Source organism: Corvus moneduloides, chromosome 1 (genome assembly GCF_009650955.1).
Source record: "Corvus moneduloides isolate bCorMon1 chromosome 1, bCorMon1.pri, whole genome shotgun sequence".
NCBI lineage: Eukaryota > Metazoa > Chordata > Aves > Passeriformes > Corvidae > Corvus > Corvus moneduloides.
Genome location: NC_045476.1, coordinates 144,461,386 through 144,476,974, shown reverse-complemented (window position 1 = coordinate 144,476,974; position 15,589 = coordinate 144,461,386). Strand labels below are relative to the sequence as shown.

General features: G+C 41.7%; 1 protein-coding gene across 2 annotated transcripts; it reads left to right on the top strand.

Moving 5' to 3' along the window:
• Positions 1 to 11: 11 nt before the first annotated feature.
• Positions 12 to 7,148, top strand: ZNF706 (zinc finger protein 706). Of its 2 annotated transcripts, XM_032130417.1 has the most exons (4): positions 12 to 144; positions 3,097 to 3,233; positions 4,413 to 4,520; positions 5,139 to 7,148. In XM_032130417.1, the coding sequence occupies exons 2-3, from the start codon at positions 3,099 to 3,101 to the stop codon at positions 4,506 to 4,508; spliced, it is 231 nt and encodes a 76-aa protein (XP_031986308.1). In that variant the 5' UTR covers positions 12 to 144; positions 3,097 to 3,098; the 3' UTR covers positions 4,509 to 4,520; positions 5,139 to 7,148. The 2 variants fall into 2 exon arrangements, with proteins under 2 accessions (XP_031986308.1, XP_031986316.1); XM_032130425.1 differs by lacking the exon at positions 5,139 to 7,148 and having other exon boundaries at positions 37 to 144; positions 4,413 to 5,054.
• Positions 7,149 to 15,589: the final 8,441 nt, after the last annotated feature.

Here is a 15,589-nt window from a genome sequence, read left to right as displayed (position 1 = left end):
GGGGCGGGTCCGGCGCGCGCGCAGTGCCGGTCCCGGGTCCCTCCTCCTGCTCCTCGTTCTCCTCCCGAGCAGCGGCGGCGGCGGCGGGGCCGCGCGGAGCCTCCACAGCGCTCGGCAGGGCCGCCCAGCCCGCATCCCGCACGGGTGAGCAGCGCCGGGGAAGCGGAGGGGGGAGAGGGGAGGGGGGCGGGGCGGGGCGGGGGAGAGGAGCAGGCCCGGCCCGGCCCGGCCCGGCCCGGCAGCGAGGCGCGCTCCGCTCGCGGACCGCCGCTCCCTGGCTGCGGCCTCTGTACGTCCGTCTTTCCGTGGTCACTTCCCTCCCGCGGGGCACGTGGTGGGGCTGCAGCTGCCCCTGCCCCGCCGGGCCCGCCCGAGGGCCGCAGCCCCCGCCCCCGGTCCCTGCGCACTGCAGGCCGAGGCCGGGCCCGGGCCGGGGCGTCCCTCGCGGAGCGGCCGCCCGAGCCCTTCGGCCCCGGCCCGGGAGGCCGCGGTACCTGTGTGTTTCTGCCGTGCGTTTCTGGAAGTGACAGCGGAAGCAGCTGTTGGTGTCCAGTTTTAGGACTTGAAACTCCGCTCGGGTTCTGGTTACTTACGAGGAAATGACCCCGTGTGAGGCATGGCTGTGCTGCGGATTTCAGCCTCGCTTCCCGACAGTGCCCGTGCTGTTCCCGCTGTTATGATTTGGCAGCAAAAACTCCTGTTACGGTTTGGCAATAGATTTTTTCCGTGTGTTCGGTTTCCTACGTGCTCGCGCGTTCTTTATTTGGAGACAGCAGGCTGGTCTGCTGGACTCTCTGAGGGTGTGCCTGATAGGGAAAACAACACTTAGCTGCGTTGTGCAATTGAAATTACTGATTTGGCCTTGTAGAGGAACTTATCGTTCTTTTAAAAGAGCTTTGGGATTATTTTTTTGTCAGTTTCTTAGAATAATAATAGTCTAAGTCTTAGTTTTCTGTGTTTCAGAAACACTCTGTGTATGTAACTTGCAGTATTTAGACTTGAGAATTTTTGGTGTCGGGCATTGTATGGTGGTTGATATTTTTGAGCAAATGTTTGTGGTCATGTTTTCTTGTCTGTGACTTAACTAAAACCAGCAGTTGCCAAGTACATGAAAGCTCAGTGTGGTTGGCTGTTGTAATGTAGTACTTATTGAGGTACTAAAATACAAAGTAATATGCAAACACTTTGTGAAAAGAATTCTTTTTTGTTACATCTGAGTCTTTTATGTCAGGAATCCTCTGACTTCTAGACGATTGCTGTAATGCTGGTAAAATAGAAGTGAAATAAAACCTACTGTTCCTTCTAGTGTATGCAAAGTCATTGGTAATATATCTTCTTCGGTTTTTTTTAATTTTAAGTGGAAATCCAGTGTTGTGGTTGAGCCATGCTGTATATAAACAGTGTGAGGCCCTGGCTGGGGTGTTCTGGAGCAGTTGTAATATCCATTGAAACATTGACTGGCACTTTTAGTCTTACTAACATTCAGTGTTGTATCTTATGGAAACTGTTGAACGGCACATGTATTTCTATCTGCTTGTTAATGGAATTTGTGTTGTGTTCAATTTTATTAGCTGAATTCTCTTTTAGAGAAACTGGTGGGGGAAGAGGAGGGAACACTGAAGATCTAGTGTAGTTCTTCTGCAGAGGGTTGGCGGTGGTTGATGCCATGGAAGAACCAGGCTGTGGCCTGAGAGGTGCTTCTCAATCCAGAAGAGCTGTTCTGGGTCTCAGGGCTGTCGTTTTGCTCGCACATTAGGCACATACCCAAAAATTCCCGCAACACTAGTGAATTTTCACATGTTGTTGACATGTTTCATAGAAACTTCATTTTCATAACCACTTTTAAGGGCTTTTCACACGTATTTACCAGAGGTCAGTCACTGTTTGGATAGGCCTTTCTCTCACAGTGGGAGGCCACCTGTCCTGATGAGAATGATCGCATGACAGGCCTGGTGTAGCCGTGCAGTGTGTCTGTCCCACAAGTACCACACTTGGGGCAAGTGCCTAGCTTACCCAGAGGGGCGGTGACCAAGCTGCCCTCCTGGGAACACGAGACTTTACAAGTTGTCCTGAGAACAATGGCCTTCACTGGCTGTCCTGTGCTTGGGCAGTCAGTGTTGTGCTTCTGAGAGAGCTGCACGACTGAACCGTGTGTGGGCCATGAGGGACTGAGAGAGGGACAATAGCAGAAATTGGGCTGCGGGGTTATGTAACCACACACTGAATCCCACTCTGTTGGTGTGCCCAAATCCTGTCTGGCGTCTGCTCTGGGGGTGGGGTGCAGACTGACTTGGGTGTCCTGGTGGACAGGTGGAGTGCACTGCTGTGAAATGCAGTGTCTTGACACTCCCTGAATTGTGACATGCTTGTCTCATTTTGTCTTCCGGTGGACCTTGGAATGGCATATAGCAGTAGCATTTGCTTCCTTTGTGCTCCTGTGTTATATGGAGTATGGCTTCTGATGAGGGCAGTCTTTTTTCTTTTCAAGATCATATGCACATAAATGTGGCTGAAATAAAAATACAATAGCCACCTGTAAAAATCACCTTCAATAAACAGGGGTGACCTGTTGTTTTTGGTGTTCCCAACTCCAAAGTAGCTCACAAGCACCTACAACAGAAGACAATAATACACCTTGGGTAATACTTTGATTTGCCTTTCTTGAAACTTGTTTCAAGTTCCAGAGGTACAGGTTGAGTCTTAAGCTTTAATTTAAAAAAAAAGCCCAAACAACAAAACCCCTGAATTTTTCGGTATCTTTTGAAATAGAGAATAAGTTTCTATTAACTGTAAAGGAAACTTTTATTTATTCTGACTATTAAGAACACTTTTCAAAAGTAGAGCTTGAATTTTAGTAGAGGAAAACCCCTTAGAATGGCCTAATAATTCTGGTGTGTATTTTAAGAACGATACTGAACCCAGAGGCTTTACATAGCAAAGAGCTCGAACAGATGTCTGTTGCGTTTGAGTTATGGGAGTTGTAGGCTTTGTGGACAGAGCACATGACTGCATTGTGCTCATGGTTACAGCTCCTCAATCAGATAGCAGCAGTTGTTTCTCATGTTTGTAGACTAAATGTCTTCTTTTTGTTTATAGATATGGCTCGTGGACAGCAGAAGATTCAGTCGCAGCAGAAAAATGCCAAAAAGCAAGCTGAGCAAAAAAAGAAACAAGGACATGATCAGAAGGCTGCAGCGAAGGCTGCCTTGATATATACCTGCACTGTCTGTAGGGTAAGAGAAACTGAAGTCGAAATAGTAGTGTAGGGAGAGAGCTGTCTTCCTGACTAGAACAGGATTTTAGAAGATTTTATAGTGGAAACTAAAATACTTAAGTGGTTTTCTAGCTTGTTGCTATAAGAAGCATTTGCATCTGTTATGTGACTTGCTTACAGATTACTCAGCTGTACTGGCAACTGAGATAGAAAATCTGAGAGGTCATGTACAGGTCTGGTTTGGGTAGTTATTTTGCCTCTTGTATTATAGTGGTCTGCATGTGCTGTTAGTATGAGATAGAAAATTTAAAAAGTGTGCGGTCGATTCCTGTTTAGTCTCCACATGGAAACATATTTTCTTTGTGATGGAATTGGTGGGTCTTGGAATCAGTGGTTATTGATGTTGCTGTAGAGAGGAAAAGCGGTGGTGCCGAAAGGTCTAATGTAAGCTTGAGTCACAGTAACTTTTGCTAGAACAACTTAAAACAGAAATGTGAGTACTAATCAGATTGTACTTTTCTTTCTGGCTGGTTGTCCTGAAAGCTTCTCTTGGAGCTGAAGGATAAACTTGCTGTTTTCACTTCAATGGTCAGTCCTAGAATAGATCTGCCACTTTAAATGTCTTAAATAAGATTCCAAATTAGGGGTTGCTTACTTGTAACCAGTCCTCCTGTTGTGAAATCAGGCTGTAGTATCAATCACTTTGGGCAGTTGATGCCTGCAAATGTGTCATAACAAAGGTCTGAGGTAGGTTGTGCCAAGTAGAGAATCAGTTCATGCCATATAACTTCTTGGCCTATTGGTAAACTAAAGAAATAGCTTTCATAAAGATTTGATTTTGAACAGGATAAATGTTTATCTTTAAGATGTTGAAAAAGAAAATGATGAGGAGGTAGGTTTTCCACCAAACCAGCCTGTGAAGTAAGATGTGCAAGGAGATACCTAGCTGGAATAGCACCATTGATGGACATTACAAAACAAGCGTGATAGTAGTGCTTAAAAGCACCTCTGGAAATAGGTGGTTAAATACTCCATCTTACCCTGCAGCTAAATTAGTGGTGTTTCTGTCACTAGAGCAGTGTCGTCAAGGAGGCAGTTGGCTTCCAGGGAAAGAAAATAAAATACAGCAGGGATTAGGTTTTGTGGTATTATTTAACTCTTGTACTGTGCATAAAGTTTAATGTCTCTCTTTAATCAGACTCAAATGCCGGATCCCAAGACCTTCAAACAGCACTTTGAAAGCAAGCATCCTAAGACTCCACTTCCTCCAGAACTGGCTGATGTTCAGGCATAAAATTGTCTACAGGTCATTACCTTAACTTTTTAATTGATTGTCTGAGAAAGGTGTATTATAAATTGGTTTTTTTACCACCAAAAACTGGGACTTAAAACTTGCTTCCGTTCTTTTAATATGAAGACTACTGTAGGTTAAAGTTATACCCCTGAAGTGTTAAAAGTAAAAGAAAGAAGGAAGCTAGTTCTTACATGGGTGAAATGGCTGTGGTATTTCACTGTGCCTGGAGGTTGTTTTAAAAGGGATTAATGTTATTTCAAATGGTCATTCTTAGTGTTGTAGAAATACTTTATTATTTAGTTCTTGCTTTGAAGTGTTAGCTTTGCTTTGAACAAAATACATAAGTACAATCTGTCTGTTGCTACAAAACGTAATGGGAACAGTCATTTAGTATATTTCCAACAACTGAGCCTTCTTGTTCCTGAAGCTATGCAAGTGAATGCAGAAAAATCTGAATTTCTTTGTTAACTGTAGAAGAGATTTCTCAGTAGCCAGTTGTTAGGCACTGAAAGTGGTTATAATAAAAGGCTGAAATGAGGTAAAAAGGAGTAGTATGGTATTTCATTCATGCAAACGTAACCAGCATTGTGTAATGGTTCAGCTTAACCAAGTTGTTCTTGTTTTTTATAGGTGAAGTCATGACACCTATTGACTCTTCTACTGTCAGACCTTACATAACAAACCTGCAGCTGCTTTTCTAAAACTGTTGATCAGCAAAAATGAAGGGGCTACAGAAACATTCATATTTTTATGCTGTTCCCTCTTGGGCTTCATGCAAAGACAATTCTGTGTAAATGTACAGTTGTGCCCTATTTGGAAATCCTAAAAAATTAGTCCATACTTGTTATAAAAAATTTTTTACAATTGTAATTATATTGATGTTCATATTGTGTAAAATAACTCACTTAATAAAGTAGTACTTTGATTTTACAATATCACAGATTAACTCCTTGTAGAAATTCTGTTTCACCTTCCTGCATTATCTGCCTTATAAAATAATGAATAAGACAAAAGTGGAATTTTCCCCATCCTGCCAAAACATGAGCAGTATCATTCCACTGCAAGTAATGTACATTACAGTAAATTAATCTTAAACTGGAGAGGGAAGCTGCTCAGACTTACTGTCCAGTGTGCTGCCTGCTTGAGCCCAGCCACTAGTGGTCAAGCTGATGGCTCAAAGTGCAACACACCCCTGAGCAACGGCATGAGAATCATGAGACTTCCTCCTACGTTTTTGTCCTATGTACTGGAGTCTTAAGTACTGCAAGCCATTTTGAATGGGATTCCTTTACTGTGAGGGATCATGTTCCTTGAAGTCATGCACTGGAGGAACTCTGGTTATGCTTGTTATCCTTTCTATTTAGGTAGATGGCTGAGGAAGCTTGAGAGGTGGCAGGATTGAAATGCTGGCTTGAAAAATGCTTGCCAAATACTAGGTTAAAGCAACTCTCCTCTTAGTTGAAAACTGGATTTGAAAATATTTTTAATGATATTTTGAGCAGTCAGCCACACTTGTTCCCCCTCAAATGTGTCTGGTTATTTCTCTCTTGAAGGAATATGTAAAATAGCCAGCTATTAATAACCTTCCTTCACAACCAGCTTAAAATAAGCCTGTTGGAAAAGAGCCAAAGTAACTGAAATAATATGGCTACTTAAAGAAATCCGATGTGATTAAAGTCGCATTGACAAGAAAAAGCTGGATAATAACTCTGGCCAAGAACATTTGAGCAGATAAACATAATTACCCCTAAAGTGTTCTGGGCTGTGTTCTAATCCCAGATGTACAGCACAAAAGTAGTGGAGAAACATCTGAATTGTGCTAGAAGGTCTACCATACAAAATCTCATCTTTGGAATTTTGGAGAGGGCTTACTTAAGAGCTTTAGTTTTGACCCTGCAGTAAGAAGCAGTACTAGAATTGCTGTGATTTTCAGAGTTTACAATGGATGTAAAAATTCTGGCAGTCCAAGTAACCCTTGCTGTGCAGCAGGACTATACATCTGACCTTCAAATGGCTTCCTAAAATCTAGGACTATAGTCTCAAAGACTCATTCACTTAAAAGAATGCACTTGGTATTTTATTATATAAAGTCAAAACCTTTGTCTTCGTCCACTCATTTGCTCTTTATTGAACTACTTCTGTGAGACTAGCTTCCTGTCCTCTTTGCTGTGACAGTATCTCTGTAAATACTTACTTTGGCATAAAATTTCTCTGTATTATAGTCACTCTGGGATAACCTGTATACCACTTAACTTTTATAGATAATGTTATTCTCCTCAGCATAATCCACTACTGCACTTGTACACCTGACATCAGAATGTAACGATCCATTTATTTTTCTTTAATGTTATCAATACATACATTCTGACAAACTGGCTCCACAAGGCAAGAAATCTGCTTTCAACCTTTGTGCTGTATGGGGGAGAGATACTTCAATGTTCTAATGCTGTAGTTTGTCTAAAAATGCTGAGTAGAAATGGAAAAGATGTTTCTTGCGCTGATTGGTATTTGATAATCTGGTTTTACTCTGCAAAATGTTTGGGGATGTATCCCTAAAACTTGGGCCTGAGGTGAAGTAAATGTTCTCTTCCTTCAATTCAGATTGTGTAGCATTAAATAAAAGACTTGTTTCATAAACAATCTCTGTTAATGAGCACTGAAGAGCTGGAAAGCTGCATCATTAGTGGGATGGTTACATTTAGTTAGAATTGTATTTTCAGAACTCTTAGGATGCTCAAATTGAAAATACCCTATGAAATGATGGGGTTTATGTGTCGGAAGACAAGGATGATCCTCAGTTCGATAAGATCCCCAGCTACAATAACTGCCATCTCAATTACAGAAGTAAATGAAAGCTCTGACTGAATTGTTATAAAGGCTGTACTAAATGTGGCAGTAGTCCTCAGTTAGAACACCTGCAATACTTGTACCTAAAAGATCAGAGGAAAGACTAGTTCTCCATCATCTCTTCCTGATCTGAAAGATAGCACACTCTGGTACCTGGCTAAAGACACAGTTGTGCATTGTAATGTGTCTGTTTAAAGAGAATTAAAAATGTAAAACGTAAAATGTCCTATTTCCTACCTGCTTTTAAAATCAAGTATTGCTGCACCTAGAAAATTAATTTCCTGGCTGTGGACAGCCATGTAACTTGAAGCTAACCATGCAAGAAAGAAAAGTAGACAAGGAAAGTTTCCTGTATTCCCTTGAGAAAGATTCTTTTTTGTTGAAGGTCAGCATTCAGGTAAAGGATGACAGTATGGACATCAGCTGGCATGGATATTTGTGGAGCAACTTTAAGAGGGATTTTGGATTTTCAGAAACCCACATCTGAGAATCTCTGAACAGCACCTGAAATCGCATTTTAAACGAGGTTTAAAATATTCTGAAAAAAAGTCTCACAATAGAGAGTAAAAAGTTAGCAGGTGTGATTATGATGAGGCCATCTTGGGGACTACTGAGTAATCAAGAGTTTTGCAATTTTTGTTACTCAGAATTACTTAGGCTTATTTCTGTACCTCTGCTCTACTTATCTAAGAGCCTCTGGTTTCTTGCTATCAACAAGGTGTGTGAAAAATCCAAGACAGAAGTTGAAGACAGTTGCTGTGTACCTTAGGGAAATAGTTTATGCAGTGCTCTTGAAACATCCCTGGAGACATCCCTTTTGGTTATTTGCTGAAAACACTTCAAGTAAGTAAAGCTAATGACCATAGGCTGTTTGCAAACCACATAGTAAATGAAGGAATTTGTGGCATTTCTGTAAACTATATTGAACTATTTTCCTATCTTGATAAGAAGAGCTAATAGGTGGAATGTCTTTTATCATCAAGTACTGATAGGCTTTCCCATTTTCACAGAAACAAGTTGGAAATTACTGGGCTTTACTAGAAGCATGATCTTCCAGGGCCTGACAAGTAAATTTGATTAGTCCTATAGGATCCACAAGCGAAGTAAAGGTCCATTTGTGTTTCTGTCTACTCAGCCACCTCTGCTGTGTGTAATTTGGGGGCCTTTGATTTACCTATTTAGAGCCTTACAGGTTTTGCAGTGGACCTTGAATTCAGCTGCAAAACTCACTTTGCACTGGTGTTCAGTATGTGATTTTGCTCTAGTCCAGACAGTGGGAGGGTGTCAAGCGCTGTCTGTGGAATTGTTCTGTTCATTTTTAAAATTATTTGGAAATCTTTTAATAAATTTTCTATTGTGTTTCAGGTTTTGTATAGATAAGGCACAATAGAGACTCGCTGAGGGAGTTGTGTTATCTTGGTAGCTTTCAAAAAAGAGTAGATTAGGTTGTATGTATGTTTTATAATTGACTTACGTAGCTTTTCACGCTGGGGTTCCTCGGAAAGGAGAAATCTATAGTTGTCCCAACATAGTTATCTAACTGTTCAAGCTGTGTCTCAGCTTTTTCAGGAAATATGGCACAGCTTTCCTCTGAGAAATACTGTCCATTAAATATATAAAGCTAAGGTCCGTGCAGCACTTCGATGATATGACAAACGTATTTTTGTGTTCCTTCTTTGTAGCTGTGACAAAATCACAGTGTTTGAAGTGGAACTGAAAGCTGGAGGTCTTTCAGAGGACTATGGATTAAGGGAAGTCTCAGGAATTTATCTAGTCCATCTCCTTACTCAGAGATTGGATAAAATCTGCCAAGACGAACTACCAAGTGTTCCTCTAACTCTTAAAAGCTTCCAGTGAAAGGGATCCTGTGACCTTGTAAGCAACATGTATCACTGCTGAACTGTACAAGTGGAGAGTTATCACAGCAAGAGTTTATCCCTGCCAGTTAAGTCAATTGCTTAAGTTCTTGTTGGCAATAGATGTGATGAATGGTGCCTTCATTTGAACATTGCTAATGTGTTCTCCTAGTCTTCAAAGTAAACCCAGTGAATTGAATCACTCTTTATAGGTCACATTTTCTAAGTCTGGCAATTGGTGCTCTGGATCCTCTACAGTTGGTGCTCTTAAATCATATGGTCCAAAATATGACCCAAAGTGCTGGCTGAGGCTGGCACAGAGTAGCTGGAATGACTAAGGTCTGGCACTTGGATACACTGGAATTACATTAGCCTTTCTGCAGCAACATCCTAGATTCATTTTGGTACCAGTAATAATTTCCACTTCGGGCCTCTATTTAGTGTCCACATACCTGCCTCTAAGGGATCTCAGACCAAACTGTACAGTTCATCCAAGTGTGGTATCATGGGGGATATTGCAGATGTCCTCTTTCACTCTTTGGTCTGTATTGTTCATGAACACACTGATGGGATAGATTGCAGGCAAGGCCTTGCAGGACCTTGCTTGAATATCTTGCTAGACTCCAGTAAGCCTTTGGTAATTGCTTCTTGAGAGCACTTTGCACTGCTGTGATTCTCTTTGTGGTCAGTATGGATTGGAGCCCTGTACCTGTGAGGACTTTGCAGACTGACAATCTCAAAGGCATTTACGACAACAGGGAGATTTGGGATCCTGTGTGCCTGTGGCCACCAGGCCAGTGTTCACAAAGAAAGATGAAAGGTAATGAGGTATGGTATACTTGTTTTTGACAAATCCATATTGTCTGGCTGTTGGTTACTTTTTCATATGCATTTATGAAGGGAATTTTATAAAAATTATCCTAGCCCTTTTCCAGATTTAGGTTGACTGACAAGAATCTCTTTAAATTCCTTGTGCTTGTCCCACTACTCTCTTGGGCTCTTTCCTGTGCTCTGTGAGTTCTCAGGGAGCAACACTCATTGTTCCTAGTGACATGGCTGATTGGTGGAGCATCCTAGGATAAGAGTTATTAGCTGTTGTCGACTTGAATTCCATCAAAGTCCTCTGACTACTTAGCTTATTCTTTCAACTTCTTAACATGGTTTGTTAACTTTTGAGTGAAGTCAGAAATGCTGTTTATTACTTATTTTTAATCTTATCTTTCATTTTCTTTCCTTCTTCATCAGGTAATGGACCTATACTTAACTTTAGCTTTCCTTAGATATTTGCAGTCTTTGTATCTGCCTTTTAGAGCCCCAGCTGTGGTTTTGGACTCTGCTAATGATGGTGTTACTGTGTGGACTTTTGAGTCATCATTTGTCTGTCTCTCGGGATCCACACTCTTATATTGGCAACCAGTGTGGTGAACTCTTTGAATTTTTTTTTTTTTGCATGGTTTGCCCACTGTCAAGCTATCAGAAGCTTTATGTACTCCATCCTGATCCATTCAAGGCCCCAAACACGTGAGAGCATTCATTAAAGTTTGAGCTCTGCTGAGTATTTACTTACCTACAGGCAATGAGAAGAACCAGGCTGGCCTGATAAATCTGAATGTTCAATAGTTGTTAATGCTGGGTATAGAACTGGAGAGCACTAATTAGACTAAATGCTTGAGTGACTTTTCACCAGACATCAGTTCTGGCCATTTCTTCCCCTGGTTTTCAAGACTGTCCCTATACTTTGATCATTGCTGCCTGTCTTTTCCATATGGATGCCAATGTAATCCAACCCCTCACAAGAGTACATGATGTCTGCTGTCTCTTTACCCTTGCTTTACTGATAAAAGAGTAATACACAAGCTGCCTCTGGGTCTTTTTCAGTGCTTTGCAAAATTAAAGTATGCCTGGACACCAAATCCATGTTAATTGCCCAGCATACTTGCAGACCATCAGGATAGGCCTTAATTTTTAATTTCTTATTCCTGATACTCAAATTTCAGTAGCCATTACCTACTGATGATTTTTACTTTCTTTTGGTACACATTTTCTTTAGCTGTTGATAATCACTGCATATTTTTCTATAAAATTGTTGCTTTATTTATTTTTTTCTTGTGAACATTTGTGGATCCTTTGAAGAGGGAAAACTCTTTCCAACCAGAAGAATAATAAAAGAATGATGTTGTCTTAAAAAAACACACAAAAAGTCTAAAATGTTTGTATGTGTCCTCATGGTATTCACAATTATTCTTATGGTCATTACTCACTTTTATTACAGCAATGCTTAATGCAGTTGTATTTTCTGTTGTTGGAGACACAGCTCAGATTTTATATCACAATGGGCTGTGTGCAGTAAGGGAACTGATCAGGATGTCAGTGAAGCTCCTTTTTTTTTCCACACAGGAACTGAGGGGAAAATAATTTTTGTTTGTGACTGGTTTTCTCTTACTGCATTTTATTTAGAAAGTAAATTTAGATTCATTATGATTTTAGAAAAAATTGCTTAACCCTAAGAGATTTTCTAAGGGACATCTACGGCTGCTGTTAGCTCTTATCAGATCAGTGCTGGAAGAGAATATTTTTCTTAGGGAGGTCTAAGAAATAGTGTTTATTAAGGACCATATTAAGTAAGGTTAAGAAACAGTAAACAGCTGCTTTTTGGTGCTGCAGTAAATCATTCAAAGAATTTGCTGTTAGGCGTCTGAAAACAAGAGCTGTTAGGCAGCTGAAAGAATGTGACACTGTTTGCACCATAACCACCAACAGCGAAGGAGGACAGCTTCTCAGCTTCTGGGCTGACTTCTAAATGGACAAAGCCTGCCTGTATTTTTCTCAAACAATAATTGAATTCTACATCACTGAAGTCAGCAGGAACTTAATTTTGTCATGTGCTAAATACTCGCATGTGTAGAAAGCTGCTAGCTTGAAGACCTTTGTAAAATCTATGTCACATATGTTACTGAAATCAGTGTAACTGATGTCTGCATATCAGAAGACAATTTATGCATGGCCGGAAGATGCATTTTTAGTCTGTTCTAGAAAACATATACAGTACTGTACCAAGACAGACTTTACAAACTAATTGATAAAGTCATAAGATGTTTTTGGGCTATAGTCACCGTCAGTCCTCAAATTTTCTCCTGTTCTTTTATCATAAACCTTTTGATTGGAAGTTGTGTGGGCAGTATGACTCTGTGGACCTCAGAGAGGTTAGTGCCTCTCTGGATTTGGATGCCACTCTCTTAGACACTTCTGAAATTAATTGCCTTTCTTGCTTGCTCTGTGACTCCAGCCAGTTTTTCAGGACCCAAACATCTCTGCGTTGTGCCCCACTTCCCCACTGGTGGTGGGTGAATGGGTAGGAGCACAATAATATAACAGTAAGATTGTCCAGTGCTAATGTTAAATGCTAATACTGCCTTGACTGTGCTGTCTGTTTTTAGTCAGTGGTGGCCAGACTTCACCTTTCACTCCCTACAAAGGGACAAGAAGCAGCCTGGCATCTGCAGAGGTGCTTCCTGAGACTGTGCTCCTGACCGCCAGCCTGCCACCCTCTCAACATGAGGTTCATGGAGCTCAGTCTCTGTAACTGGTCGTGTGTAACTGGCCCTAGGCCCGAACTGTTAAAACCCCTGGCTCAGGACAGGCATATTTGCAGAAAGGGAGGTATCTTAAAGGCAATCCTGTTGTTCCTATTTGTGAAAATGGCTGGGTAGAGGAAAGGCTCTCTGTCATTATAGGGGAGGGTGGGGGATTAGAGCTGCAAAACAACCTCCTGCAGTGCCAGACATTAGAGAAACACTTGAGAAATGCCCAAACTACAAAACAAATTTTCTTTGGTGCTTGCATTTTTTAATCAGGGTGGTGAATTCACATCGAAGCACCTGGTATGGAATCCCTTTCCCCAGTACAGGCAAGTGAGGAGTCAGCCCCTGGAAGAGTCTGGCAAACTGAGGTGCCTGTTTAAGGAAGCTTGTGTTTGAGAGCAGGGAAGCAGCAGGGAGTCTGCATTTCTGCAGGAGCTCAGCAAAGACAAACACCTTTCCTTGACAGCTGCCCTGCTTGAGGAAAGAAGGAGAGGCAGTGGCAGTATCCCAGTTAGAGACTGTAAGAAAGCTCACTGTGCATTTGCTGACATGAAAAGTTTGCTTTTGAGCACTTGAGGCTGGCTCAGAATTGCTTGATTGCTAATGATGGTTAGGGTCCATTTAGAGGCAATAAACTAACAATGTCTTGATGAAAATGCACTTTGTATGGCACCCATGACAGATATTTTGCAAGTACTGACACACCATCCCTGTAACTAATGTGGTAATGAATGTGCTAAGTGCTTGAGTGTTTGGGGGTTTTTCTCCTCCATCCCTCCTTGTTGTGGGTATGGCTATACCAGACCTCCTCGGCTGCATTGATCCTTACCCAGATACACATCTCTTCAAGTACAGTTGAACAGGTTTGTATATAATTGGTGCCTCAGGAAGGGAAGAACTGGATGGAACTTAAACAAAACTGGTGCTGAGACTTCATTGTCAGCAGGGAAGTTTATGAGCTGCTTTTGACCAGAATTTGACTCCAACAGATGACATGCTGTAGAGCTGGCAGGGAGAGAACAGACGTCCTTCCATTTCCAGGAAGCTCTGTGGGAGAAAATGAACAGGGAAGCCCAACGAAAGCAGTCCCTATTCAAGAGAAGACTAGAACAGAGAAATGGGAATATTGAAAAGTTCCACCAAAGGACCAATATTGTCACCTATGAACTCAACAGCCAAAAAGTGCTGCTTTCCAGAATTTTCTTTGCAAGGGGCCCTGGCTCTCGGGCAGGTAGAAGCTCTGCTAAGAGCTCATTGCCATTGTTGCTAAAACTGATTATGAGAAAAAGTGTTGAAATGTTATTCCTCCTGATGGTTAGTTGTCCAGTTTATTAAAACAAGTAAAGTTGTTACTGTCCCCTTGGAGAATGCATGGAAGCAGATTATAATGAAACAGATGGTGCAGAATTTAACTTAAAATCAAGATTCTTTTTGAGACCGGTCTGTCTCAAGCCACTCTTCAGGCAAATTGGTATGCAGAGACATTCAACCATTAATCCCGGTGGTCACCCTTGGGTCAGTTTCTTAGTTACAAGATTTCAGACTGCAGAACACATTGCTTATTTTTTGAGAAAGGCATCTCTTGGTTTTTTTAAGCTATAGTAAATATCATCTATTTTAAAAAGTGGATCCCAATCTGTGGATTCATATTGTGTAGAAACAGTCCTCCTTTTAATTTAGGAAGACCTATCAAAACCAACATTATTTATAAACCTATTTTGTCTTCCGACCACTGCCATTTTCTAGTTTTGCCATTCTTATGGCAGTCTTTTCCTTATCCCCATTTCCAGCCAGCTTTCTAGGAGAGCTGTATTAAGTTTTTCCTCTCCAAAAACATGAGTGAGCTACCATTTTTACTCCCAATAACTCCTCAGTCTTCTTTACTGTGGAATAAATCACAGACACTCTCTCTGACATTTCCAAATGAACGTCTAACCAAAAGCCATAGCTCTGTACTCCTCAAAGAAAGCTCTTAACCTCTTGCCCACAACTCTTCTACCCCTTAATCTTTTTTGCATTGCTACAACTATCGTGTCCCTTTGGATTGGCCATGAGCCCTTGGTTTGGTTTGGATTGGGTCTCCATCTAGATTCTTCCGTATGAGTTAGAAGTCTTGCCGATTCTTCTGCCTTCCTTAGTCAGTGCTTTTTTCCAGGTCCTTGACATCTCCTCTGTGCAGCACCCCTCCCTCTAATGTCCAGCCTTCACATAACTGCCTGGCCCTGCTCATTTACACACCCTTGGAGAGTGTCAGTGCAAAGAGCTGCCCAAAAGATCATTGTCCTCATCTGTTATTTCCTGTATTCTCCTCTCCTCACTCTCAACCTCCCTCCCTTCCTTCAAAACCCTGCTTTGCCAGGAAGCATCCCAGAAGCTGGTAGCAGCTGTCAGGCTGTTCCTATTATCCTCCCCATCTCTCTCCTATTTCCCAGCATCTTCACAGCTGTCTTTGCAGCATCCACCAGTGTGGTCTCAAACAGCACCCAGCACAGTTGTCTCCAGCTCTGTGGCCAGACTTCCCGAATGCACACTGGTCACAGCCACACCGTCCTGTTTCTCAGGTCACATTGACAAGTCTTTCCCTTGCAGAACAGGTACAGAAGGTGTTGCAGCTGATAGATGCTGAAACAACTCTTTCTCTGCCTCTCTGTGTTCCTCACTGGATAAAGAGTTCATGAGCAGCAGAGGGGCTCTCTTGCTCCTTCTTCACTGAGTTGTTTACGCCACAAGGTCTTTGCTTTTCAGACTACATATTTTTAGATTCAGATTTACTGCCTTGGCCCTTAGCATTCAAATT

Bases quoted from the DNA above. Each gene is read 5' to 3' on its own strand.
- ZNF706 (XM_032130417.1), top strand. From the start codon at position 3,099: ATGGCTCGTGGACAGCAGAAGATTCAGTCGCAGCAGAAAAATGCCAAA. The intron at 3,234-4,412 runs GTAAGAGAAACT...CTCTTTAATCAG, and splicing joins ATACCTGCACTGTCTGTAGG to ACTCAAATGCCGGATCCCAA.